The sequence below is a fragment of the Fusarium proliferatum genome, assembly GCF_900067095.1.
Source record: "Fusarium proliferatum ET1 genome assembly, contig: FPRO_scaffold004, whole genome shotgun sequence".
NCBI lineage: Eukaryota > Fungi > Ascomycota > Sordariomycetes > Hypocreales > Nectriaceae > Fusarium > Fusarium proliferatum.
Window position 1 is genome coordinate 3,333,583 of NW_022194793.1, and position 26,254 is coordinate 3,359,836.

The 26,254-nt window shown below is 49.1% G+C and overlaps 10 protein-coding genes across 10 annotated transcripts; 6 read left to right on the forward strand and 4 right to left on the reverse strand.

The window, feature by feature from the left end:
* Window positions 1–991: 991 nt before the first annotated feature.
* Window positions 992–2,594, forward strand: FPRO_05249 (putative CYS4-cystathionine beta-synthase; the record flags this gene model as incomplete). Its single annotated transcript, XM_031230846.1, has 2 exons — window positions 992–1,254; window positions 1,304–2,594. 2 exons carry the CDS (start codon window positions 992–994, stop codon window positions 2,592–2,594), a joined length of 1,554 nt encoding a protein of 517 aa, XP_031080942.1.
* A 242-nt stretch (window positions 2,595–2,836) lies between these two features.
* On the reverse strand, window positions 2,837–3,691 carry FPRO_05250 (related to SRP102-signal recognition particle receptor, beta chain; the record flags this gene model as incomplete). The annotated part of the gene is made up of 1 exon (XM_031230847.1): window positions 2,837–3,691. One exon carries the CDS (start codon window positions 3,689–3,691, stop codon window positions 2,837–2,839), a length of 855 nt encoding a protein of 284 aa, XP_031080943.1.
* A 931-nt stretch (window positions 3,692–4,622) lies between these two features.
* On the forward strand, window positions 4,623–6,897 carry FPRO_05251 (uncharacterized protein; the record flags this gene model as incomplete). The annotated part of the gene is made up of 3 exons (XM_031230848.1): window positions 4,623–4,874; window positions 4,940–6,218; window positions 6,272–6,897. 3 exons carry the CDS (start codon window positions 4,623–4,625, stop codon window positions 6,895–6,897), a joined length of 2,157 nt encoding a protein of 718 aa, XP_031080944.1.
* A 3,320-nt stretch (window positions 6,898–10,217) lies between these two features.
* On the forward strand, window positions 10,218–11,564 carry FPRO_05252 (uncharacterized protein; the record flags this gene model as incomplete). The annotated part of the gene is made up of 3 exons (XM_031230849.1): window positions 10,218–10,419; window positions 10,472–10,528; window positions 10,576–11,564. The coding sequence occupies 3 exons, from the start codon at window positions 10,218–10,220 to the stop codon at window positions 11,562–11,564; spliced, it is 1,248 nt and encodes a 415-aa protein (XP_031080945.1).
* A 982-nt stretch (window positions 11,565–12,546) lies between these two features.
* FPRO_05253 (uncharacterized protein) lies at window positions 12,547–13,290 on the reverse strand (the record flags this gene model as incomplete). Its single annotated transcript, XM_031230851.1, has 3 exons — window positions 12,547–12,935; window positions 12,986–13,228; window positions 13,278–13,290. The coding sequence occupies 3 exons, from the start codon at window positions 13,288–13,290 to the stop codon at window positions 12,547–12,549; spliced, it is 645 nt and encodes a 214-aa protein (XP_031080946.1).
* A 440-nt stretch (window positions 13,291–13,730) lies between these two features.
* FPRO_05254 (uncharacterized protein) lies at window positions 13,731–15,384 on the forward strand (the record flags this gene model as incomplete). Its single annotated transcript, XM_031230852.1, has 3 exons — window positions 13,731–13,991; window positions 14,046–14,383; window positions 14,436–15,384. 3 exons carry the CDS (start codon window positions 13,731–13,733, stop codon window positions 15,382–15,384), a joined length of 1,548 nt encoding a protein of 515 aa, XP_031080947.1.
* A 1,518-nt stretch (window positions 15,385–16,902) lies between these two features.
* Window positions 16,903–18,387, forward strand: FPRO_05255 (putative neutral amino acid permease; the record flags this gene model as incomplete). Its single annotated transcript, XM_031230853.1, has 2 exons — window positions 16,903–18,276; window positions 18,328–18,387. 2 exons carry the CDS (start codon window positions 16,903–16,905, stop codon window positions 18,385–18,387), a joined length of 1,434 nt encoding a protein of 477 aa, XP_031080948.1.
* A 474-nt stretch (window positions 18,388–18,861) lies between these two features.
* Window positions 18,862–20,206, reverse strand: FPRO_05256 (uncharacterized protein; the record flags this gene model as incomplete). Its single annotated transcript, XM_031230854.1, has 2 exons — window positions 18,862–19,051; window positions 19,101–20,206. The coding sequence occupies 2 exons, from the start codon at window positions 20,204–20,206 to the stop codon at window positions 18,862–18,864; spliced, it is 1,296 nt and encodes a 431-aa protein (XP_031080949.1).
* A 491-nt stretch (window positions 20,207–20,697) lies between these two features.
* FPRO_05257 (uncharacterized protein) lies at window positions 20,698–22,974 on the forward strand (the record flags this gene model as incomplete). The annotated part of the gene is made up of 7 exons (XM_031230855.1): window positions 20,698–20,747; window positions 20,809–20,934; window positions 20,980–21,048; window positions 21,100–21,246; window positions 21,293–21,627; window positions 21,676–22,577; window positions 22,624–22,974. The coding sequence occupies 7 exons, from the start codon at window positions 20,698–20,700 to the stop codon at window positions 22,972–22,974; spliced, it is 1,980 nt and encodes a 659-aa protein (XP_031080950.1).
* Window positions 22,975–23,035: 61 nt separating this feature from the next.
* Window positions 23,036–24,849, reverse strand: FPRO_05258 (uncharacterized protein; the record flags this gene model as incomplete). The annotated part of the gene is made up of 5 exons (XM_031230856.1): window positions 23,036–23,707; window positions 23,756–24,023; window positions 24,071–24,282; window positions 24,338–24,617; window positions 24,674–24,849. The coding sequence occupies 5 exons, from the start codon at window positions 24,847–24,849 to the stop codon at window positions 23,036–23,038; spliced, it is 1,608 nt and encodes a 535-aa protein (XP_031080951.1).
* Window positions 24,850–26,254: the final 1,405 nt, after the last annotated feature.

Consider the following 26,254-nt stretch of genomic DNA (forward strand, 5'->3'; position numbering starts at 1 on the left):
GTCTAACAAAGCTCACAATTTACCCCAACCAGAACCTGATCCAGACGGTTAAAACCCATCGGTAGACGATGCAAAAATGGCAGGTCGCAACATTACAAAGTCTTGGCATCGACTGGTGCTCACAACCCATGTCGTGGCGCCAACGATAAACAAGCATGGCAGAGATAAGATCTACAAGGAGGTGCGGGGTGGGAGCCAGGTCCGGGAGGGTGATGATAGGTTCGAGCGAGTGGCGGAGGAACTATTGTAAAAGGTTCGAGGACTTTTGAAGAGGGTGAATAGGTATGCTTACATTCAGCTAGACTGGTTGTCAAGAACTGGGATGAATGGCCGAGGATGTTGGTGTCTTATCAATGAGATGGGTCAATTGGGTCAGCACGTTTATTCAGCATCATGACATGAGCCGGTGAACGTATTGATGTGACTGAAATTCTGGCGTCATGGGTAGAAAGCTGATGTGCTTCTGCTGGTACCAGCCAAAGTAGAACAAAGCAACAATAAACATTTCGCATATATAGAATACGGAGAATCACGATATCTCAATCTCTTATTGTGAAGAAGTAGTCATCTTCTCTTCAGGTATTATTGAGTTAAGACGAATGCAATAATAGATCAACTTGAACTGCATTTAAGCTTAATGCGTAGCTTAACTTGAGCCAAAACTTCATGATGCCGATGCTCCCGGGTAGGCCAACGGCTTTCGGTTCTCCCAAAACCGAGCATGATCTCCTGACACCTTCACCGCCTACCGCATTCCGCCCTCTGAACCTTCTAGCTCACGTTCTAGAACGGGTTTAAGAGGATACACTCGGCATTGGCGGGGCACATCCAAAGTTTCTGTCATGCCCGCCCCGCCACCTTCAGCCTTTGCCATTAGCTAACAATGTTTGTGTCCCGTGGCGTGCTTAAGTCGTCGGTTCTCGTATGAGAAACTCTTTTTTCTCCCTCTTTATTCTTCTCTACCTAATCTAAAATACATAATTGTTCCAAAATGGCTTCTCAGGTCCCTCACGTTCCGCCTCGCGCTGCTACTGTCCACTCGGCGACAGAGCTCATCGGAAATACTCCTCTTGTCAGACTTAACAAGATCCCCCAGTCGCTGGGCATCGAGTGCGATGTCTACGTCAAGCCAGAGCTGTTCAGCGCTGGAGGCAGTGTCAAGGATAGAATTGCTCTGCGCATGATTGAAGAGGCTGAGAAGAGCGGAAGAATCAAGCCCGGTGACACCCTTATCGAGCCTACCAGTGGAAACACGTAAGATCACCACATTTCAAAGCTCTCGGATCTCAGCTGACTGTAACAGTGGTATCGGTCTTGCTCTCGTCGGAGCTATCAAGGGCTACAAGACTATCATCACACTCCCCGAGAAGATGTCGGCCGAAAAGGTCTCCGTCCTCCGTGCCCTCGGCGCCACCATCATCCGTACTCCTACACAAGCTGCTTGGGATGCCCCCGAGTCTCACATCGGTGTTGCCCGCCGTCTCGAGAAGGAGCTTCCCAACGCCCATATTCTCGACCAGTACAGCAACGAGAACAACCCTCTCGCCCACGAGTTCGGCACCGCTGAGGAGATCTGGGAGCAAACTGCCGGCAAGATCAACGCTATTGTCGCTGGTGCCGGTACTGGTGGTACCATCACTGGACTCGCTCGTGGTCTGAAGAAGCACAACAAGGACATCAAGGTCATTGCTGCGGATCCTCACGGCAGTATCCTTGCTCTGCCTGAGCTTCTGAACGAGGAGCATGCCAATGAGTCTTATAAGGTGGAGGGTATCGGATATGATTTCATTCCCGATGTGCTTGATCAGCAGATTGTTGATAAGTGGTACAAGACCGATGACCGACAGTCTTTCCACCTTGCACGAAGACTTATCGCCGAGGAGGGTATCCTCGTTGGTGGCAGCTCCGGTTCCGCCATGGCTGCTATGCTCCTCGCTGTCAAGGAGTACAACTTTAAGAAGGGCGATGTCGTGGTTGTTGTCCTGCCCGACAGCATCCGAAGCTACCTCTCCAAGTTCGCTGATGACGACTGGCTCGCTGCCAACGATCTCCTCCCCGTCAACGGTGTTGAATCCACCGTCAACGGCAACAGCCAGAAGAAGACCTCCGACCCTTACGAGGGCGCCACCATTGCCTCTCTCCGCCTCAAGCCCGTCACATCCGTCGGTGCCAACTCCTCCTGCTCGGAGGCCATCGAGACTATGCGCGACAAGGGCTTCGATCAACTCCCCGTTCTTTCCGCCAACGGCCACAAGCTCGTCGGTCTCGTCACATTGGGTAATCTCCTAAGCTACATCTCCCGCGGCCGCGCCACGGCCCAGAGCCCTGTATCAGACGTCATGTTTGACTTTGCGCGCCTCGACGAGATCGTCACTGATCCTCGCGAATTCGCTTCCCCCATCAACCCCGGCAAGCGTAGACAATTCGTCGAGATCACAAAGGACACACCCCTCACCACACTTAGCAAGTTCTTTGAGTGGAACAGTGCAGCCGTCGTCACCGAGAAGACTGACGATTCCAAGTCTCTGTCCAAGCCTATTGCTATTGTTACAAAGGTTGATCTCCTTACATGGATGATCAACAAGAAGTTGTAGAGGGGAGAAACCTCGCGAGACGAGGGGGGAACGAGTACTCATGTTTTCAACGACATTCACGTCTGGCGTTCCAGGATACCTTAGAGAAAAAGATGGGATTTTTTTGATAGACTGAATTTTGGGCGGTAGACTCAACATCTACATGGCATTTGCGATGGAATCAGCTGCATAAATTAAGAAATGTCATTAATATAATTGTGTCATTCCATTTCTGCTCCTTCGTGAGGCATTGATCGCTGCTGTTATATCCGCTGAGCGATCCACCACCACCACTTGTCTGCTCCGGGACCATCGCCAGTGACGTTTCCAGGGAGGACATCAACATCGATTTCGAACTCCTGGAGCTGGCTGAAGGTGAACTTGGAGGAACCGTACTCGCCCAGCCAAGAATCCTGCTCTTCAGAGCCAATGTCGTCAGATCCGACGCCCGAGTCCAGCAGTCCCTTGCTTCGCGAAGCACGAATTCTCGTCAGCTCGGCTTCGAGGTTGGACTTAACAAGGGTCGATGGCAAAGCGGTGAAAAGGTCCATCTTGTTGGCGGCGATAAGAATAGGGATCGCAGCCTTGGCCTTGGCGGTGGTAGCCCGCTTCTGCAGGAAAAGCAGCACGTCGTAGAGATACGCAGCGGTGGGCGCAAGAACCTCGGGCTCTCCGATAGCAGCGGCATCCACCAAAAAGACAACGGCCTTTAGTTTTTCAGTGCGGTCCAGCTTGCTCATCGGCACGTTTCGCAGCTTTCCATGTCCAGGAGTATCGACAAGCAGAAACTTGGTGTATGTACCGTCGTGGGTATCGTGGTTGCGGTAAGAGTGCTTGTTATCGGAGTCGGTAGAGGCGTTGAGCTCAACATCGTGCGACACCTGGGAAGTGTGCGTCTCGGTACCAGAAGCGCCGCGCTCAAAGAGTGTGAGAAGTGACGTCTTGCCAGCGTTGGCGGGACCGAGAAGGAGGACGCTAGGGGCGACGGTGTATGTCCTTGACGAAGAGAGGATGAGGTGAAGAATTATAGGAGCACCGATGATGATGATTGCACCAATAATGATTGTGGCGAGCGAGGGTGTCATGATGGCCTCAACAGTTGCGATGAAGTTGGCCATGGTGGGCGATGTGCGGCACCAATTGGCGCCTGAGTCGTCGCGGTAGCTGTCGATTATAGAGAAGAGGTAGGACAGTCCACAGCCCTTCGTGAGTTCACCACAGCCTCGTTGACGTCGAATGCGATCGCTGAATGACGCTATTCAGACAGTTGGCCTTAGTTTGACAAAGCTGTGCGAAGCGATATCTGGCCAGCCCACTGGAAGCTCCTAGACCGGCGTCCCCACATCGGCCATCAGCCTCAGCCACAGCCACGAACGACAGGAAAATACGTTGTGTCCAATGAGCGAAGATGTCGAAATCCCACTGAAACAGAAAGGGGATAAGGGGGAAATGGGACGTAATCAGCCACAAAAGGACCCTGTTAATTAAAGGCAATGGCAGTGCCGGTTCCCTAGTGCAGAGCCTAGGAGAGCCCCAAACTTGGGTTGTCCCCGCGAGAGAAGAGGAGAGTTGAGGTCAATTAATCAAGTAAGTTAGAAGACCTAATGATGTAATGTTTGGATTTTCGAATTGCTTTTAGAATAGACCACAAATGTACTCTTGTGCTCAGTGCCAAGGGAGTTGGATTGAATTAATAGTCTAAAAATAAGGATAAAAAGAACCAGCTTCATCTGTCAGCCCTGAGCTTTTCTTGCGGGCGGCTTTCCCCATAGGGGAGGGTCTGAGCTCAGCCTCTCGGCATCACGGCTTCAGTAATACGTAGGCCTACTCCACGCGCTGCCTTCCAAAATTCAGCCAAGACTCAGCCAAGCCCATTCACTTTTTCCCCTTCCTCCATCCTTCACTGCTTCTCTTTTCTTATCGCGTGTGTGCAAGCCCTGATAGATAATGTTTATGTACGAATAACCGACTTTCTCAATCATCTTTTCGTCTCTACCTAGTATCGCGTCCAACCGAATTGTCCCTCCCCGCGCTACAAGCCAGCCTGCCATGGGGAGCACCAGTACCAGTTCCACCTCCGGCCAGACCGCGCCCATCCAGATGACGGGTAAATCGAATGCCGCTACGCCAAAGCTGAATAACGAAGTCGAGATGGGCAGTTTGCCGGGAGATACGCAGGCCCAGGAGGAGGATATCATGCAGATCGCTAGGATAGGAGACGTACCGGCCATGGAGAAGCTTTTCGAGTCGGGCGAGTACGATGCGACCTACCACGACGATGAGGGTATCACGCCCTTACATGTGAGTTACAAGCGATGCGACGATTGTTGGGGATGATGGAGGACTTTGGCTGACATTGCATACAGTGGGCTGCGATTAACAATCAATATGCGATGTGCAAATTCTTGATCGAACACGGCGCTGAAATTAATAGAAAGGGCGGAGAATCGGTAGCAACAGCTCTTCAATGGGCCGCCCAACGATGCCATTACTACACCGTCAATCTACTCCTCCAGCACGGCGCCGACCCTCTCATCACCGACGCCCAAGGTTACAACACGCTTCACATCTCGACGTTCAACGGCAACGTCCTTCTGATTGTCCTCCTGCTCCACCAGGGAATTCCGGTCGACGTTATCGACACGTTCGGCCACACTGCGCTCATGTGGGCTGCGTACAAGGGCTTCCCTCAATGCGTTGATCTGTTTCTTCGCTGGGGCGCAAGCGTCCATGCGACAGATGAGCAGGGCTTCACCGCGCTGCATTGGGCGCTCGTCAAAGGAAGTCCGGGATGTATCCTCAAACTAATCGAGTACGGCGCCGATCGATTTGCAAAGACACAGACGGGTAAGACTCCTGCTGTGACGGCCAACGAGCTTAATACGGAGGGCGCCTGGCACAGAGCGCTTCGAGAATGCGGTTTCAACGAGGACGGTCATCCTGCGGTGCCGCCTTGGCCGGGTGCTAGCTATTTCTTGAAGGACAAGAGAGCCTTTGTCACAAGGTTCTTGTTCATTTGGCCGTTTGTTCTGGTTTGGGGCATGCTTATGGCTGTTTCGAGTGCGCCTATCTACATTGGTGTTCCTCTTGGATTCGCTGTGGTTTACGGTGTCCAGTGGGTTGCTCAGCAAGTACTGGAATATGCGCCTCCCGATATGCGACACTTTCACAAGACTCCTTGGCTCACCGGTATCTTTGCGGCCACGCTCTTCTTGACAGCTGTGAATTGGTTGACGACAGTCCTCTTTGCCACAACGCTTGGCGCGAGTGAGGGTCACGGCCATACCTTTCTCAACCTGTTCTTCGGCATCTTCTTGGGCCTCACCGCGTACTTCTACGTTGCCAGCATGAGATACGACCCGGGTTTTGTGCCAAAGATGAATGGAATTGCCGAGCAGAAAGCTGTCATCGACGGACTTTTGTCGCAGTGGAAGTACGACGAGACCAACTTTTGTGTTACTTGCATGATTCAGACGCCTCTCCGAAGCAAGCACTGCCGCCGATGTCAACGATGTGTCGCGAAACATGATCACCATTGTCCTTGGGTTTACAACTGTGTCGGCATTAACAACCACCGACACTTCTTCTTCTACCTCATCTCGCTGACCTTTGGTATCATCTCATACGACTTTTTACTGTATTACTGTAAGTTGAACATCCCCTACTCTGACGCTATGCCAATGCTGATAACGCTGTAGACTTCGAAACTATCAGCAGCAATGCTTCGGATAGCTGCAACGTTCTTAGTCCAAACCTTTGCAAGTTCATCAATGCTGATTCGTACACTTCGATCTTGGCCGTTTGGATTACGCTTCAACTCCTCTGGGTCACCATGCTTTTGTTTACCCAGTTCATTCAGGTAGCTCGAGCTATGACTACGTATGAGAACATGTTTGGTGTGAGGGACGGAACTGCGATTACCGCTCTCACATCTACTGGCGCCCCTCTCGACCCCAACCACCCGTCTCTATCCGCAACAGCAACCCCTGGTGGTCACCACCACAAGCACAAGGGCGGCATGCTCAAGTCTTTGAGCCGTACCCTTGGTGTCGACCCCTTTATCGAGACCATTACCGGCCGAGGTGCCGTTTCCACCAAGAACAAGCGCAAGAAGAAGAACCCCTACAGCCGAGGCTGCATCGCCAACTGCAAGGACTTTTGGTGCGATCCTGCGCCCATCTTTGGCCAAAGAGAGAACGGCGCTGCTGTACTTGGTGGCGAGAGAGTTGACTACACAGCCATGTATGAGAGTCCTGGTCTGATGCAGTTGACTGGTCGTAGAGAACGCGGTGGTTACGAGTCCGTTGGGACAGAAGAGGTTTAGACAATGGCGAGCTTTGCTTTTGGGAACTGAGGAGTCGTTGATCGGGACACGTTATACGACCGGCGCCAACTAAATAGAGATTGGTGGTGAATGATGGGTGAATGATGCATTACGACTATATGCGGGTACTTGGGAGAGTATTCTAGTAGACCAGGGGCTTCAAGAAAGAATAGAGGCGTCTTCATCATGACCATTCTTCTCTTTTTTACTTGTACTCTAGTGGAAAGTGCTCAGTTGGGTACGGGATATATGACGAGAACTGTATACTAGCAGTGGATGTAATGTTGACCTTAGCGGTAAGGGCGTTTAGATGAAGAAATTGTATTTGGAAGTTTGAGTTTCAAAGCTGTCAGAAGTTCTTGTGAGGCCTGCAGGATCTAGATGATCATGAACTATTGCCAACTAGGACCGTAGCTCCCGTGCTGATCGGTTACAAACGGTCAGATCGTTACTGAAGAAGGCTACCAAGAGTTCGTGTCGTGATAGAAGCTAAACTAGCCTCCTTCTCTTGTGATATATATCGCGGAAAAACTGTAGAACTGCGAACACGTTCTCAGTGGCGAGCTTGAAACATGATATATCAACAACCGCTCGCAAAGTCCCCAATCGCAACTCACGCCCAAGACTCACCTCGTTCCAACTCCAATCAACACGTCGAAACCCCATCGATCTTGCGGGCCTCCGATCTCAAAAGATCGCAGTATCAGCATGGAACTCGGTCAGAGAAGGAAATGCATGTAGGTGATATGTGATATTCGCGGGAACTTTAGCAAGGGTTTCCTGGGTAAGATATTCTTGCGAGACAGGGGTTATGTGACTGGTAGTGTTATCATACGGGGGAGAAGGTGGTCAGCATTTTGTAAAACAGGGAATTCGGCAGTTGAGTTGTGATCTTGCATTGCTGCAGGATCTGGTTTCGTGTTGATTAGGGAGGGTTGGGGTGGGCTATATGAGATCGGGTTAAGGTCTCGGTGACAAAAGGTCCATCATAGCTTAGAGCAGCTATTGTTGATGAGAGAAAAGTAGTGAGTGAGAGAGGGGATTTACAAGGCCATTCCCACCTTTCTCAACGGTTGCAGGGGTAGACGGGCCGCTGTTTCATCAACGCTCGTCCCGCCGTGGGCATCAAGTTGAGGTGGACCTCTCTTCAGTGAAGCAAAACCTCAAAAACTTTGAAGGAAAGTAAGGTTGCAACAGAGTAATATTTCTATTTTTCTTCAGAGTCAGAATTTTTAATCCAAGACATTTACATGAATAAGCAGGTCAGCCACCGTTGGTACCTGCATTACAGTAAACCTAACCGAGGTGTAGACTATCTATAAGCTGTATTTGCTTTTTTCTCACAAGCCATGGCCTGATTCCTCATTCAGCCCTTTGCCGGTTTACGTACCCGTTTGGAGGTGAGAGAAAACTGTGACATATCCGGGCGGGACCGCGCACAAAGACTTAGACTGTCATAAATTATCTTCGGGGTCATTGTGGTTCTAACAATGAATATTGATACCAGACCGGTTGTAAGTTGTGATAACTCACTTTGCCAAGGACCTTGAAGAACGATGGGTCTCGAGTCTGTCTCGAGAGAAGCAATAACATGCTGAAGGATTGAGCTGTAATATTGACGAAAACACAAGTACCTCAGTACAACAATCTACGGGTGGTTGAGAGGAAGACTCGTGTGTAAGCTGCATCTCGTTCCTGAATCTTCCCCGTGTAAGTGGAGATAACTCGGACACAACTGCAGACCTGCATACGGATACGCAGAACCTCAATGTCTCGCATGCACTCTCTAGATACCGACTTTAAACAAGAAACAAGCACGGTACCTCAAGCGATCAAGCCCAAGACCGATTCAACGACAAGTGTGTCAATGCTTAGCCCCCAGAACAAGGGTCCCGTAGAGTATCTGCGAAAAAAAGCAATATCGCCAACTGTCACTTTTACCCAAATTGCGGATCCTAACAATCTGTGGTCTGACGAAATGTCAACTGACGATGAGAATTTCTCGTCAACAAGACTCTTCCGCGGACGAGAGATTGAGGTCTAGAAGAGCAAGCCACCCGGAGGCTTTTCGTCTTGTCTTTTTTAAAGCGTCCCGATCGGTCCCGGAATTTGATGTTGGTTGTTAGTTACCGTAGAGGCACGGATGTAAAAGATTGTCGCGATGTCTCATTGTAAGTACCTTACCTACCTATCTTCAACGATCTGTACCAATGTACCTGTGCTCGGATGTTGTCTCGTTATCCGCGAGTCCACGGGGTTCATCACGACAAGATAATTGGTAAAGCACTAAAGAGGAAACAGGAGCGAAACCATGGAAAATATATCAATCAGTGATAAGATCAGCGAAACTCGCCTTCAAGAGAAAAAGAAACTGCATTGTCGGCAGGCATGTATTAGTATCCTCTGAGTAAGCTTCTCGGTTGAATATAGCCTACATCCTCCACAGCGACCTCCTCCCAACGGTACATAGACACAGTGGGTATAATGCGTCATGAAGTAATCCTTGCCGTACTCGAGCCCCTGGTTAACACACAGGTCCTCACGTGAGATACACCAAGAATAGACGTCGACGATTATGCTGTGCAACAGTGATTGCAGGCCTCAATTGCAAAGAACTACAGAGTGATGTACATGTGCGGCTTTCTTTAACCGGTGAGACGACAAACGCCTCAACAAACGGCTCTCGGACAATGAGACCACTAATATTGAATAAACTTCTTCATGGCTTTTGTTATACCATCAAAAGCCACAAGTAATACTCCACGGCGAGAAGAGACAAGGGTCCTCTACGAGAATGTCCTCTCTTTTTTTTCCCCACGAGCGGGTCTAGAGGGGAACTCCGGGTTCCTGAGAGCCAGGGGTGTTATCAGACGCGCTAGAATGAGAACCGCATGAAGAGCGAGAATAAGCAAAAGTAAAAATAAGAAAAAAAGAGACGTCTCTAAAAAGTTTGCCTCTGGTTTTACTTTTTCTTATCCCCATTATGCGACTTTGTTAGTAGAGTTGAGTCGTCACTTTCAGAGTCGAACGATTTCCACTTGGGATCCCCCGGCTTGTTTGCTAGAAGAATACAGTATTCGCGAAAAAGAATAGAGATCAACTTGGAAGGATATCAGATTTTCTGCTGTATTGCAGTAGTGGTGGAGTAAACCTTGTCATCTTGTCTTTTCTACATCCCAGCTCCTTGTTCCAAGATATAAGTTCCTCTGCATGTCCCATCATCATGGAAGAAGGACTGTATTCTGCACGGTCATCTCCTCGTCTAGTGACTGCTCATAAGCCTCTTCTTTGCTCTTCTAATATCTTTGAGTCGAGATACGATGGCGCCTCTTGCTCATGACCCTTCGGGTTTTCTTATGGAGCCGCCGGCGGGACAGACGAGAACTCTTGTTAATCCCCCGAGCAGTGGGAGCGGAGTTATTCCTTGTGGTGTTACGACGACGATCATTGCTTCGATTATTGTTCTTCTGAGGGTTTTTACGAGGAGATATGTGGTTAAGAGTGTGCTGGGAGCTGATGACTGTACGTCTTGTTCAACATCCACTTTTGGGAGCAGAACTAACTGAGTTGTTAGACTTGTGCATAGCTGGTCTCTGTTTCTCTGTCGCCTTTCTCGGCATTTCATTAACACGTATGTATTATACTCACTCACGATATTGCAGTATCTAACAGTGGTAGTCCTTAATCTTGGTGCTGGAAACCACATGTGGGATATCCCAGTGGCCGAATACGTTCCCAAGTTCTGGCAGACCAGTATCGGAGCTACACTCACATACGCTGCCAGCATCAGTCTCGCCAAACTCTCTGTCCTTAGCTTCTATCTTCGAATCTCTCCCGATAGATTTGTGCGTCGAGCGGTCCATGTCTTGATGGCTCTTGTCTGCTCATACACTTTCGTCTACGTCTGCCTCGCCGTGTTTCGATGCCAGCCTGTATCTGCAGGATGGGATCTCACTATCGAAGGGAAGTGTATTGGTATGGATGTTCTAGTTATCTTCCTGGTCATCTGCAGTGTTGTCATCGATACATTCGTTCTTCTTCTTCCGATCCGCATTGTTCAGCCTCTTCAGATCCCCACTCGTCAAAAGATCTCACTTACTGTTCTCTTCGCAACTGGAGGCGTCATCATTGTCGTCACAATCAGGAGGGCTACCATCACTCTTCCCATCTTGGACGCCCCCGACTATACCTGGGCTCTTCCACGACAGCTCATCTTGAGTTTCATCGAGGTCAACACCAGTCTCGTCTGTGTTTCTGTCCCCGCGCTCAAGCCATTCTGCGTGCGATACGTTCCCTTCCTCATCCATCCTCGCCTTCGTTCGCAGGAGAAGAACTCAAAGAAGTCCAACACGCACAGTCAAGAAAAGAGAAAAAGTCACACTCTCGACAACGATTCCTACGAGATGCCTCATAGACGAGACTTTGGTGGTGAGAACCCTCAAGAAGATGAGACACATCTTTGTCCCACGATACCAGAGCACAATGCCGCTCTCGAGTCAGACGGGGCAATGGATACCGAAAGTGTTAACAGCTCAGCCGATCAAGTACCTCCAGTATCCGCCAAGCCGAAACCTGCTCTGGCCAGTTTCTCTACTAAGCGCAGCCAGAGCGTCAATGGTATTCAAGTCACCCGGGAAACAGTGATTACCTACGGACCCAAAGAGTAATAGAAGGTTGCTGCCCTACCGAAGTGAAGGATTTCCTATTTTATAAGCGCCGCGCCGCTCAATAGAGCATGTTAACACTCCAAGGATGGTATGGTGTCGGCCGAGTCCGATCAGAGAGACGTTCATGGAGATAATAAACACTTTTCAACAGTGTCGAGAACAGGAGGCGCCGGCTGGTTCGAGCCCGAAAGAGCAGGCTGTTAGCACTGGCCAAGCATGCGGATGCTACTGTGGTCAACGAGCTTAGAATCTAGACCTTGACGGAAGAATCATTTAGGAAAATTTAGGATCAGTCAAAGATAGCGAGTTACAATTCAACTTTTCAACAATAACACGTGTGCAACAGCGTCGGATGTTTGTGCATGTCTTAACTGGCTCGTGTAACGACAAGGCTGTTGGTTGTGCCATGTATTGACATACCAGCTCATTTCCGTACACACCTTATTGGATGCTGCCTGAGACCTTGTTTTGATAATTCTCCTTAGATTGTGATGTCGAACTATGGGCAGCTGAGTTGACCTTGATTGCCATGGTAATATCTCTATTCAGGACCAACAGCCTCGGCATGTCTAAGACAACAGCAACAGCTTGATAAGGCAGCCGGAGTGCCACGGAAGACTCGGATAGCGGTCAGTACCAAGAGTCTTCATGTGAAATGCATGTGAATCTCCAAGGGCTCCACGTCCTGTGTTGGCTCTTATTGAGAAATGTGACATACAGCTGCTTGCTCCCGGATGAGCTACACATCGCCATACTGTATTCGATCATAGATGTTGCGCGGAAGCAAAGGCTTCCATTATTTTCTAGTAGCTCTTGAGATGTAAGAACATCTACAAAGATCACTAAACAAAAACGCCCATGCCCTTGATTACCCCAAACTCATTACAATAACTCGATACGCCGTCATTAGTCGTGTCATAAGGCGTATTCCATAAAATCCCAGATTAAAATTCCCATCTACCAAACCCGCCAATTGCCCAAGCTAAAACTTGGGAATTATCTTCTTCGTCTTTGATGGTGTACCGTTGAGCAGAAAGTACACGGGCAAGAACAACAAAGATCCCATGACACACAACCAAGTGCTGTAGAGCTGCCAAATAGTCCACAAGAAGGGACCGAGACCAGGGCACAAGAACTGAATGCAGTCGTTTACTGGATAGAGATCTTCCTGACTGGCGATGTAATAACGAGGGTTTTGCCGACGCGGCTTGCTATCCTCTGGTTCCTCATCCTCTGATGATGACTCTGGTGAGAGCTGTGTAAGCTGTAGAACAGACACAAGCTTCACAGGTGCCTTGTACAGAGGGATGAACCAGAGCGCGAATGTTTGACGGATGGAGACATACAGAAGACCACTCTTCTGATCAAAGGCTGAGAAAAGTTAGCAATTGCAACCAACCATTAGACGACGGGAGACTGACCTGCCGAATCGACCTTGAGGTCAATGTGTGGGCTCAGAGTACGATACCATCGATAGATGGCTAGTATCAACTGAATAGACTCAAGACCTCCCGCCAAGGGGATTTGTCCCTTCGATATAGAAGGAACACGGCAGTATGGGTGTGAGAACGAGGCATTGGGGAGAAAATATTCTCTCAGAGTTGACTCTTGGACATCAGGGCTGCCCTGAGTGAGCGACTTGATAACGCCGGCAATTTCCTTGACTATACTTTGTGAGTATATTACAGTCTGCAATCTCGAAAGCAAGCTTACCTGGATGCTCCATTTTTGTGGTTATCGTTCAATTGACCAAATTCAGGAACGTGAGTAGCTTGAAGAGTGGATGAGCTTCAAGTTAATTGCGCTAAGATGCGTTTATGAGAGAAAAGCAGTCGAATTGGATTGACTGATATAGACAAGGTCTGGAGTAAACAAAACAGCGGGAAGAGGTTGGAATGAAGTGATTTATTCTTGTTTCAGCCATTGTCTGTGGGTTCACTATCACATCATATCACTGCACTAACTGCACTAACTAGACTATCTCGCCCTGAATTGACCTTGAAATCATTGACTCGTCATTGTTCAAGGCCTCTAAATTAGCATGTGAAATATTGACGTCATGTTTCGCTTTCACATGAAAGACACGGCGAGATATTTATGAGAGTACGAATCTCAACTTCAACCTCAATTGTCAATTGTCAATTGTAATTATATTCTTGAATTACAATGGCGTCTGACACTGGCCTCGTCAATCCCCTCTTCCACCCTTTTCTCTTCTTCTTCCAAATCTTCCAATGGCTCACGGACAAACTCCTCTCGCCCAAGCCACCAAGTGAAAACGCGAGGATTGGGCGCAATAGACCTAAGATTGCAGTCATTGGGGCGGGAATTACGGGCGTTACAAGTGCGGCTCATTGTATTGGCCATGGCTTTGATGTTGTGATTTTCGAAGCTGGGTCCAAGGATAATGTTGGTGGTATTTGGAGTGTAAGTTTCACTACGCTATGATTTTATAATTATCTTGACGTTAATAAAATCCAGAGAGTCAATGAAACATCTGGGCTTCAGATTCATTCATTGATGTATCGATTCCATCCTTCTGTTCAGTGGAATCGTGGGTATCCCGACCGTCAGCAAATTCTCAGCCAGGTCCGACAGCTCTGGGAACGCTATGGCCTCAAAGAGAGAACACGCTTCAACACAAAAATTGATCGCGTGTACCAAGATGACCAGGGCCGATGGATTGTCAACGACCCTTCCCTCGGGCGCTTTGGCGGTGTCATTGCTGCGGTCGGAACTTGTGGCGCGCCAAAGATGCCAAAGATCCCCGGCATGGACAACTTCAAAGGTCCTATTTACCACTCTAGCGAACTCACTGGGTATGTCACTCGGCTTCCCAACTCACGATCCAGCCCGCTGACTTGTTATTAGAAAGGATGTGAAGGGTAAGAAGATGGCCATCATTGGTGGAGGTGCCTCTGCTGTTGAAGCGCTTGAGTTTGCTTTCACAGAAGATGCTGCCAAAGCGACCATTCTATCGCGCTCAGACAAGTGGATCATTCCCCGTAACATGGTCGTCGATACACTTCTGAGCTTCAACATCTTTGGCCAGGAGACAGTTCTGTCGTTTATCCCAGAGTTCTTCCTGCGCAAGTTCTTCTACCGAGATCTTGAGGATATTGCGCCTGATAAGAACCACGGTTTGTTCATGGAGACACCTATGGTTAACTCTGACATTATGGACAAGCTGCGCGAGGGTAGAGCTGAATGGGTTCGCTGTGATATCGATGAGTTTGTCGAGAGCGGTGTTCAAGTTAATCGACGTGCCAAGGGTGTACCGCAAGGTGGTCCTGGTCACGAGGAAGTCATCGATGCTGATATTGTCGTTATGGCTACTGGTTTCAAAAGACCTTCTCTATCTTTCCTCCCCAAGGATTGCTTCGAGGAACCCTACCCACCGCCGAATTGGTATCTCCAGACCTTCCCACCCACTCACCCCTCCGTCTCAGCCATCAACTGCACATACGTCAACGCCATTGGCACCGTTGGTAACTGGCACATTGGTATCTACACTCGAATCCTCCTCATGTTCCTCATGGACCCGTTCTCTCGACCTAGTCCCTTCTGGATGCAGCGCTGGATCGATATGACCAAGACACTCAAGCTTACCAGTCCAACTGGCGCTTTCGACTTTTTTACTTACTTGGAGTTGATCTGGTGGTTCTTCTTCTGTGTGGTTATCAACCCTTTCCGATGGAAGTGGGCTATCTTTGTGTTCTTTGGTGTTGGCTTTGGACTCCCAAAGCTGGTGGTGAGTCAGGAGGAGAGGTTCACGAATGGAAATGGATACCATGCTACAGATGAGGGTAGAAGTTTTTAGGGGAGTTTCCGCGGCCTACATCGTCGAAAGTCATTAGTATTGAAGATCGGGTGAGAAGATGCGAAAAGCAAATGGTGATCTGAGATGGAAAAGGCGACAGTTATTGTCAGTCAAGTCAAGACTTCCTTCATGATAATGAGATATTGAATACAAAAGATAGAGATAATTTACCACATCGATGTATTTCCATCCGTGCTCACCCTATCGAGTAACATGTCACCACAGGCGGTCTTACTTGAAGCAGGCAATGTTTTACACGGTCCGAGTTCTTCTTTTCGTAAGAAGTGGGCGAGACCCCAGATACCCACGGAAACCTCCTGTACGTAATGAAGGAGCCTAGCCTCAACAGCTACCTCATTAAGACGAGCTGTTAGACATAGCGGGTCATGCAAGCAAAAGAACTCAACGTGGGGGATTATGATTGAGTTGGGAGATCATCTGGAGAAAACTTGGGGAAGTAAAGCATGCGAGCTGAAAAGGGATCTTATTACGTACGGCGGCTGCGGAACGTGACTCTGTGATATGAACGTGTAGACGGATTGCCGAGCAGAAGCGTAATGGCCAATAAGATGTCAGTGAAAAGCTCTATTTGTAGTCGTGCTGCTCTTAAAATGCAATGAATAGAGCCGTCTATATCCGTGTTCCAGTGCATTGTAGCTCAACACCACACCTGTAAGTCGCGATACTTGATGCAACAATCACCATATAAAGTTTAGACTTCCCAATCTCCTCCACATCCGCCGGCACCTCTCCTTTCCCTCGGCTCGGCTCCGCGTCTTTTCTGTATCAAAATTCAAGGGGGCGACAGCCCATCTCGCTGAAGCTTCTGACTCGGTGCCTCCGCTTGAATCCAGGTTGATTAGGTAAAATGGACCGACTTTTGAGTAACAGAATCCACAAAAGACGATCAGCTTCTTTTTCCCTCTTTCAGGGACCTTTACAAGCTTCCCCAGCCAAATAAGTATTTCTTTTTACTAAGAATTACGAGAGCAGTCAATTATTGTTGTGCAATTGTCATCTTGTCATGAGTAACTCAAGTTGAATTGGTAGAGAATGTTAAGAAAAGTCTTATAAAAATCTGATGTTGTTGAGCTACGATGTTAGCTGATTCGGCTATTATTTGAGCCCCATCGCTTTAACCAATTAGGGGTGTTTAAAAAGGGTTTACTTGCTAATCCTTCTAGAAACACCACGGGATGATCCACTTGTACTCCATCATGGATCGTAGAATGACCCGGTCCTGGCTTTTCGTATGACATGCCATTGCCATGGACTGACAAACTTTTTCTGAATTCTCGCCTCTGCTCACATGGATCCAGATGGTTCAATATGGAGTCTCCACGTCCCGTCCGACGTCGGGCTAACGGGGAGTCATATACCGTGGCCCTACAAAGCCAGCCCCGTCCCTTCTTTGCTCATCACATCCTCACACTCATTCTCTCTGAATCTCTTGACGAGTTCACCAAATAATCAGTCTGTGTGACAATGGGAGACTAAGCTACACTCATCAAAAAGACAATGACCTCCTCCATCACCCCCGCGGCCTCCACCGCCAGCAAAAACAAGGACAAGCACCAGGGCCCTCAGGACAACAACATCCTCTCCGCCCCCATCGCCCAAGATGACGATTCCACCAGCGAGAAAATGGTCGGCGAAGTAACCGAGTTCGAGAAGCGCAAGATCCTCGACGGCAAGGCCAAGTTCAGCCGTCTCGGCTGGAAGCGCCTCACCATCGTTCTCATCGTCCAGGCCGTCGCGCTCGGCTCGCTCTCCATCCCCGGCGCCTTTGCGACGCTGGGCATGGTCGCGGGCGTTATCTGCTCGATTGGCATTGGGCTCATTGCGATTTACACGTCGTATATCGTTGGGCAGGTCAAGGTTAGGTATCCGCATGTCGAGCACTACCCTGCTGCGGGAGGACTCATGTTTGGACGTTGGGGTGCTGAGGCTTTTGGTGTCATGGTTACGCTTCAGTTGTTGCTCCTCACAGCGTCGCATTGCTTGACGGGGACTATCGCCTTTGCGACTTTGACTGAGAGTAATATCTGCAGTCTTGTCTGGGGCGTCATCTCTGCTGTCCTGCTGCTGCTTCTTGCTGTGCCTCCCAGTTTTGCAGAGGTGGCTATTCTGGGCTATATCGACTTCGCTTCGATCATTGCAGCTATCGGAGTCACCATCATCGCGACTGGTATTCGAGCTTCTGATGCACCCGAACCGGCCAATTGGTCCGCCTGGCCCAAGCCTGATGTCACGTTTGCTCAGGCCTTTATTGCGCTTTGCAACATCTTCTTCGCCTACAGCTTCTCTATCTCGCAGTTCAGCTTCATGGATGAAATGCACACGCCTACCGACTACATGAAGGCTATATGGACGCTCGGTGGTATCGAAATTGTTATCTATACCCTCACCGGCGCTCTCATCTACTCCTTCGTTGGTATCGATGTCAAATCTCCAGCTCTTTTATCTGCAGGCCACACTGTTGCCAAGGTTGCCTTTGGCGTCGCCTTGCCAGTTATTTTCATCAGCGGCTCGATCAACACGACTGTCGCTGTGCGCTATATCCACGGTCGCATCTATGAAAATTCCATAGCCAAGTACATCAACACCCCTAAGGGCTGGATCTCTTGGCTCCTGCTCATCAGCATCTTCACCTGGATCGGTTTCGTTATCGCCGAGGCTATTCCCTTCTTCAGCGACTTGATTGCCATCACATCTAGTTTGCTGAACTCAGGCTTCACCCTGTATTGGCCTGCAGTAATGTGGTTCATGCTTTTGAGAGAAGGTAAATGGTACAGCAAGAAGAACATCCTTCCCAGCGTTGTCAACGCCATCATCTTCATCATGGGTCTTGTCTTCTTGGTAGCGGGAACCTACTCTGCCGTCATCGATATTGTAAGCCAACTCACACAAACTTCACGCAACATCAACTAACATCATCCGCAGATCGACCAGTATGACCACGGAACTGTCAAGAACGCTTTCACGTGTGCTCCTCTTGGCTAAGACCATCACAAACGTGGTCGGTGGTCAGACACAGCTGGTAACGGGGTCGAGTCTAGTCACCGAACTTTGGGATATTACATGTCACACATATGTCCATATCCCACATAATACAGCACCAAAACACCATCGTAGGGGCCATGCGTAAACGTAGGCGTGACATGTACTTCGTATACAAGCATTAGGTCTCACCTAGCATGCTTGAAACATTTTATTGCTCTATATAGTATGTGGTATGTGGTATGCGAAACGGGTACGATGTTGCATGCGCCCACGGCCATGGGCTCGTCCCAGATCATGGATCGTACACTGCGTCCTGTCGCATGACTATTTTGGCGGCATGGACCAAAGTCACTCGTAGCTCAAAGACTACCGATGATAGTTCACAGGTGGTGGTAATGCTTCGGTTGTTGTGGTGTATACTCCCCTTTATCTTGGCAGTCTATCGTTCTCGACGAACCAATACATCTATTCTTTTCACAACTTGGACTGCTCAGCTCTTGTCAACTTCCTCAAAGGAGGACCGCCCCGACTACCATCACCCTGCTTCACCATGTCCTGTCCAGTTGGCGCTCGTAGCCTCCACTTGTGTCGAAGCTCCTTAGGAGCCTTGTTTTCAAAACAATCAACAACATATCTTCCAAGCACAGGGAGAAATTTGAAAGCGCTGCATAATTTTCAGTACAACTTCACGTTAGGTTTCATGAGTAACTCACTGTCCAGCACCACCAGTAGCAAGGAAAAGACCCTCGCGCACGGGATGATGATCCACGATAAAGTCTCCCTCAGGTGTATCAGAGTACCAACAAAGTCGTGTTCTCAACCACTCCCGGTCGGCAACCTCTGGTACGAGATCTTGTAGTCCCTCACGAAGAGCTTTCAATGCATCTGCTGGTAAATAATTGGTTGTTGCGTTGTTTTCGTCTCGTTTAGGAGATGATACCACTCGAGTTTGCCCGAGAGGATCTTTGACTTCAACCTCAGTAGCCCATCCGTAACCGTGACGAGCAATCTTGAGAATATTTGTCTTTGGCGTGGGAGGAAATACAAAGACTCCTGTGCTGAGATTGATGATGACGGGCATGTCCTTGAGTCTCTCTGCTTCATGGGGGGTGAGACGAATAAAGCCAACTGGCTGTCCGGAACCAGATGAGGCATGACTGATTGGGAGGAGTCTGTTCGACCACGCTCCAGTGGCTATAATGACCTGTGCGGCAGGGATAGTGTCACCTTCGGCGACGTTGACACCCGTGACTTTCTTGTCGCTGTAACGTAGAGATAAAGCTCTCCCTCTGGGGCCTGTGATGAACGACACACCAGCAAGAGAACACTCGGTAGCTAGTTGCTGTATACTAGACTCGGCATCCGCCCAACCACCAGTCTTGTTGAAGTACGCCTTCTTGCCATCAAGCTGAGACTGGACCGCAGGAAACTGTTTTCGAATATCGTGTGCATTCTCATACTCCTCCAGTGTCCCACCAAGAGTCTTGTTAGACTCTTTACTCTGCTCAACAAAGGAGTTCCCACCAGCATCAGTGAGCATCACAAAGCCCGACTGATGGTAGTGTTGTGAATATTGACCTGTCCAGCCTTCGAGGGCTTCAGTCGCCATCTTGCCGTAGAAAGGATCAGCATATTCCACGCGAATAACACGTGAAATATCAACACTACTTCCATCTATCACAGGTGGTAAATACCTATCGAGCACTGTGACATGTTGATAACCTCTCTTCTTGAGTTCAAGTGCAGTTGAAAGGCCAAAGACACCAGCGCCCACGATGACGATGGGCTCATTCTTCGATGCAGGCGTTCTAGAAGTCATGGCGATGTTGAGATAAGAAATTACTAGTGATAAGAACAAGTTGTAGTCTAAAGAATGGAAAGGAAGAAACAATCAGCCCGTCTTATAGTAGACAAGCGACTTGTATAAGTCGATGTCCAAGACGGAAATTTGGTCTAAAACTCCGTGTCTAGAGGCATTGACCAATCGTGTTTCACCGTCTCTTCACCAGCGGGCACGGAAAACTACCACGACAATTCTCCGCTCAACGACTCACTAATAACGCTATCACTAGATCAACTTCCCAAATCATGAGATACGCTCAAGGAAAAAGCTCTGGAATTCGGTATCTTTCTAATATTTAAAAAGCCAGTATCTCGGAGTCATCCGTGAGCTTCTCCAACTGAGTCACGTGTACTTTTTCCCTGTAAAGGTGGGCACGGAGAATCCGCGTCTCGTCCTCTTCATCTCAACTACATATTGTATATACTTCTTCTGAATGCTTGTCCACCAGCCCCACTGTCGACTTCGTAATGACAGGCAATCCCGAATCATCCGTTCGGCGCGCGTGCGAGAGCTGCCGGTGAGTCGTATGATGTATCTACAAGGGTTGTTTTCTAATCCGTTTTCTAATCCGGGGACAGGCGGAAGAAGACGAGATGTACTGGGGAACGACCTGTGTGCTCTTTTTGTGAGAGGCTGAATCAGCCTTGTGAATATCTACCGAGGAATCGAGAGACTGTGAAGCGAAGAAGGAGGACTTCCCGAGCGTGAGTTGTGATCTTGGCTTAATGACTTGTCTTATGAGTGATCAGACAACCGGGATCGAGGGATCGTGTTTCGAGTGTTGAGAATCGGGGCGATGAGATATACGAGCTTACCCAGTAAGAAAGACGGAGGTTTCATTGTTGCTGCAACTGCTAACAGGTGTAAAGCCATCCTCAAGCTGCCTCATCAAGCAATGGCTCAGCCTTGACTCCGGACTCCCTCCCGAGGCATACAAACAGGTCCGGATCTTTCGTCGAAAGCGCTTCAAGACGATTGAACAGGGTGAGCATTAACGATGAAGTCTCAGTGTCTTGGTAAGATAACCTTCTATACCTCATACAATAAGCTCACAACGACAAGGCTCCCTTCAGCAACAGAGGCAAGGCCATCGCCAGATTCACTCGACCATGCCGTAGAAGAATACCGAAGACGGTTATACTTCCAACCACTGCCTCTCTTCGATCCAGAAGGGCTGAGAGATCGGATCGAGAGATTCCCCATGTTTCTTCAGTGGAACTTCTTAGCACTTGCGCTGTCCAATCTCCCCTATGATTCGAGCAGTGCGAAGGAAGCTGACTTGATTCACTCTCATGCAAGGTCTGCGCGAGATATGGTGCTCGAACTCGCCATGCGAGGAACAGCCCAGTTGGAAATCTCACAAGCTCTATGTCTCCTTGCTCTGGGTGACATCCTCGGTACCCACCCCGCTCTCTCCGATCACTACAGCACTAACCCAGCTACAGAGGGAAGACCAGCATTGGCTTTAATGACAATAGGAGCAGCCAGTAGACTCGAACTCGTCCGCGGAGCAGGTTACTCTGAGTCCCCCCACAATCCCCAAGGCGACGCCAGCCTCAGATGTTACTGGAGTGTCTTCATCCTCGAAAAAGGCTTCGCTCCTCGTTTCACTCTCCTCTCTCAAACACACACCAAACCAGACTATCCTCGCAGCGCAAGAGAGCCCTCACCACCAGCATATCTAGGCGATGAAGAATACGCGCCAGATCTAGAAAGTATTCGCGACGATTTGAGAACAGACCCCGGGATAACATCACATGCTGTACGCGCTGTATCGTTCTGCGGCGACGTTATCTCGTATCTTCACGCGCTGCATATCGGAAAGGCTGATAACCCTGCTGATACAAATTCCAATTTTTACCAATTGACGAATACACTATATGATCTCGAGTCTAGACTCGGTCATGTACATTTCGTTCGCAACGTGGGCTTTTCGGAACGAACACCAGAGGAATTCGAAAGACATCGAGAGTACTGGGCCCCATGGCTCCTCTTCCAAATCACAGCGCACGCAACACAAGGGTTATTGAATCATCCATTCATCCATCTTGTTACCCTTCGAAGAGCGAATCGCCCTTCCCAACCGAGATTATTCCTCCAGCAAACTGTCGACCAAGCTATGTTTCACTCAGCTTGGGTAGCGCGCTTAGTCCAAACATGTATAGATCGTGGATTAATGGTGTATGACCCATTAATAGGCGACTTAGTCGCTGCGACGGCGACAATACCGTGGCTTTTCCAGTATGCGAGGGACGCGAAAGTCTCAGAAACGTCAAAGGAGAATTATAGAAAATGCATCGAGTTTCTAGAGTCGATGCCTGATCCTTCGCCAAGAAGCATACACAAGGTTCGTCAGAACACGCCCAGCTAGGAGCATATACTAACCATGACAGCGAGAACTCTTACATCAGTTGCAAACAATGTCGAGTCAAGCACAGGATAACAACATGATTAGTTTTCAGCCCTCCAAGATCTGGCAACTCATCGACTCGGATATCATGGACGCTGTGGCACCACAGCCTACGACTGATGGTACACAGGGCGGTCAATCTGATGCTTCGAAAACAACTGTTAGTGTGCAAACGACTTTTGTTCACCCTGTCGGTGAAAGACGAACGGACCAACGACAGACTTCGCTGGGCGATTCGATGACTGCTGATATTTACGAAGGTTTGGAGCAGTATTCTCTCGATAGTATATTCTCGCAGCCAATGTTTATCGACCATGCATGGCTGCATGTATAAAGAATATTAATTAAATAATAACAGATCATCTACGCATCTTACTGGATTTGCCTTCTTTGACTTATGATGCCCATCTCTGCACAAACTCATCCTTCTTCACACTCTTCGCCAACGCTTTCTTGGCGACAACACCATCCAACTTCTCCTTGACCTTATCCACCTCTTGACTCAATACATCAATCGACCCTTCAAACTCCGGATCGACCATCTTGATCTCTCCAAACGGACTCTCCGCCAATACACTATCACGCAAAAGCTGAATCGCCAACCTAGCATCGTCCAACCTAGAAGTAACGCTCGTCTCAAAGCTATCCTGTGCATTACGCACCACATCTGTAGTTTTGCCAGATCTTTCGGTGAACGCTTTGTTCAGTGCTGATACTTGGTCTTGGATGGAAGCTTCTTCTGCGTCGGGTAGTGAGAGCGCCAAATCGCGCAGAAGAGCTTCAATTGCAGGCTCGTCGAGAATACCGGATGAGCGGCGTCTGTTATTGTTGCTGCGGCGCGCACCGTCTGTGTTGGCGCGCATGCGAATTGGTGAGGGGTTCCGAATGGGAGATGCTGGCATAGCGGCTCTGATAGATTTCTTCTTTTCCGGGGATAGCGAGGCAGATACTTCTGCTTTGGCTGTGGCAATGATGGAGGACGCTGCTGCGTTGTGGGATTTGAGAGTTTCGACACGTTCTGTGAGGAGTGTTATCCTTTCTACGAGATAGTCGAGACACTCGTTGACCTAGACAGTATTAGCGGCACGAAGAAGATGCTAGTGAAATACACATACGTAGGAAACTGCCACTGCTGAACGATGAATGCTCTGTCCGCTCTGAGCATTCGTTGCCTTCAACGCTGGTTCCAAATGCTGCTGCTCAGCAGACATTTGTGCAACAGGCAAGATCTCCGAGTATAGCGACTCGAGCTCTTCCTCGAGAGCTTTAACGTCTTCCTGAGTAGCAGCCTTGACATCTCCCGAGCGCTCCGCCGCAAGGATAGCCTCGAGATAGATTCTATCCAATCTCGTCCTCAGTGTCTCAACTGTTGTTTTGATCAACCTACCCCAATTAGTACAGATCAATACAATGATAAACGGGGGACGTACCTCATACAAGTCTCCCTCAACTTCTCAATCGTCTTCTCCTCCTCTGGATCCTGCTGATCAAGTTCCCATCCGAGCTTTTGCAGACTCGACAGTAACTTATCATCAGACTGAAACACCGTATCGACCGTCTTCTTAAGATTCGATCGCGAGTCCTTGGCAATCTGCTCCAGATCTGCAACACGATACTCCAAGCTCTGTGCCTCGCCATCAACCTACACCACATTAGCAACTCCCTCTCTCAAACGACCTCGGACTAGTCTGTGTTACCTCAAACACCAATTTCTTCAAGGCATGTTTCGTCTTATTAAGGCGCGCCTCTTCAAGATCCCTCCTCTGAGTCTCCGCCTCATCACGCTTCTTCACCAACCTCGCCAGCGCATCACGCTGCTGTTTCAGCGTCTCAGTCTGCTTCGATATCGTAGCCGTCGACCTATTCAGCTCTTCGATCGCCGCACGAACATCATCCTCATTCACCGCCTGCACCTCCCCCAAATCATGCAGGTCCGCCAACCTGTCAACCTGCCCGCTCTTATCAAGCTCAGTATACCTAACCCCGCCTTGTCAGCATAATACAGATACACAAAAGGTCGTTAAACGACTCACAGTGCCAGCTCATCACCCGTAAGGAGGTGATCGCTCGCGAGATGCAGATTTGCCCAGTCAACGAATGAAGCGTCTGATAGGGCGTGTTGCACGTCTTCCTTGGAGGCGGGGATGCCGTACGCGCGGGCTGCCTTGAGGAGCAGGGCTTCTGCGCGGTGCTTGGGGCCGAGATCCATTTTGAACCTGTGGAATAGCGAGGTGGCGTTTTTGAAGTAACCGTCCGTGATGGGGTGGTACAGCCAACACTTTGCCTCAGGAGCGGTGTTTATGATGGCACAAGTCGTCTCTGGGAAAAGATGGAGATGTTGCTGAGGACAATGAATGGAGATTGGTGTTGTGGACGATATTCAAACAGACGGTGTCCTGAGCCTCAATGAGTTTGTCCACCCAAGCAAATAAACCCCAGCCGAGAATAGGAAAGCAACCAAGAATACGAGCAATTGGCTTTCAAAAACAGTTCACTCAAACGTCAATGCTTTGTCGTGCCGTCGTGGTGATGCTCAAGATAACCTCATATTCAAACAAAACAAACGCCCCAGACGTCAAATGTCGGCCCAAAGATCCCGGGCGGTCAAACAACCCCTGGACCCTTCGCGGCACTTTTTTTTCAGTGGACGTACACCTGAAGACCAGTGAAGGCGGGGCTAGCGTGCCACAGCATCTACAGCGCATCTTGCATGAGGCGAGCTTCCACGGACATCTTGATGCTCTTTACAAGAGGCGATTATTGGTGAAAAGAGAAATATTCTCAGATCACAACGGCTGTGCATGCATTCAGGCTGTTTAATGAAGGGGGGGTGTCCTGTTGACACACTGCCATTACAAGGCACGACAGCATCGCCATCTTCAGAGTTGTTTGATAAGATAGATGCTTGCTTTTATGCAAGTCTCAGATATCAGCTTACAAAAATAAAATAAAATAGCTTAGCAAACACCAAGCCATCATACTCGTCATCTGCATATATGATACATCCCCCTCCTCATCCGTTTGAACTCCCGTCCCACGTCCCCCAGCATCGTCCTCCCTGCCGTGACCAAGAAACCGTCACCATCTGAACAAGTCTCCCAGCCTCATGTATTCATTGCTCATTTGTACGTAAACTCCCCACGGGGAATATAGTCATGTTCCAATCTGTTTCTGGTCCTCTCCATCATGACGTTTTGTCAAACAACCCTCGTGGCGGGAAAAGAATGATACAAGATCGAAAAACACCCTTCAAACGAGACGGTCTGGCTTCAGGGCGGTGCAGTCCCGTTCTTCCCGTTCAATGTGTCAAACCGACGCAAAGCAAGATATTACATGCAGCCAATCTGACATGGCCAAAGGTGGTCCAATTCCTTCAGACATGCTCGGTAACAGGCCGATCTAGATTGGAGATATGCCGGGTCCCTACATCATCTTTCCAAAAAGAGCTGCACACGGCAACATATAGAACGATAATGTGTTTCAAACAGACCTGTAACTGTGAATATGTGACCATTGCCTGCAGAATACGCTCTGCCAGTGCAAACCGCCGGCCGGCTTGGCCTTGTCACTGTCAACACTTCTGCTTCCCCCATTCACCCGTTTCCAATCCCTCT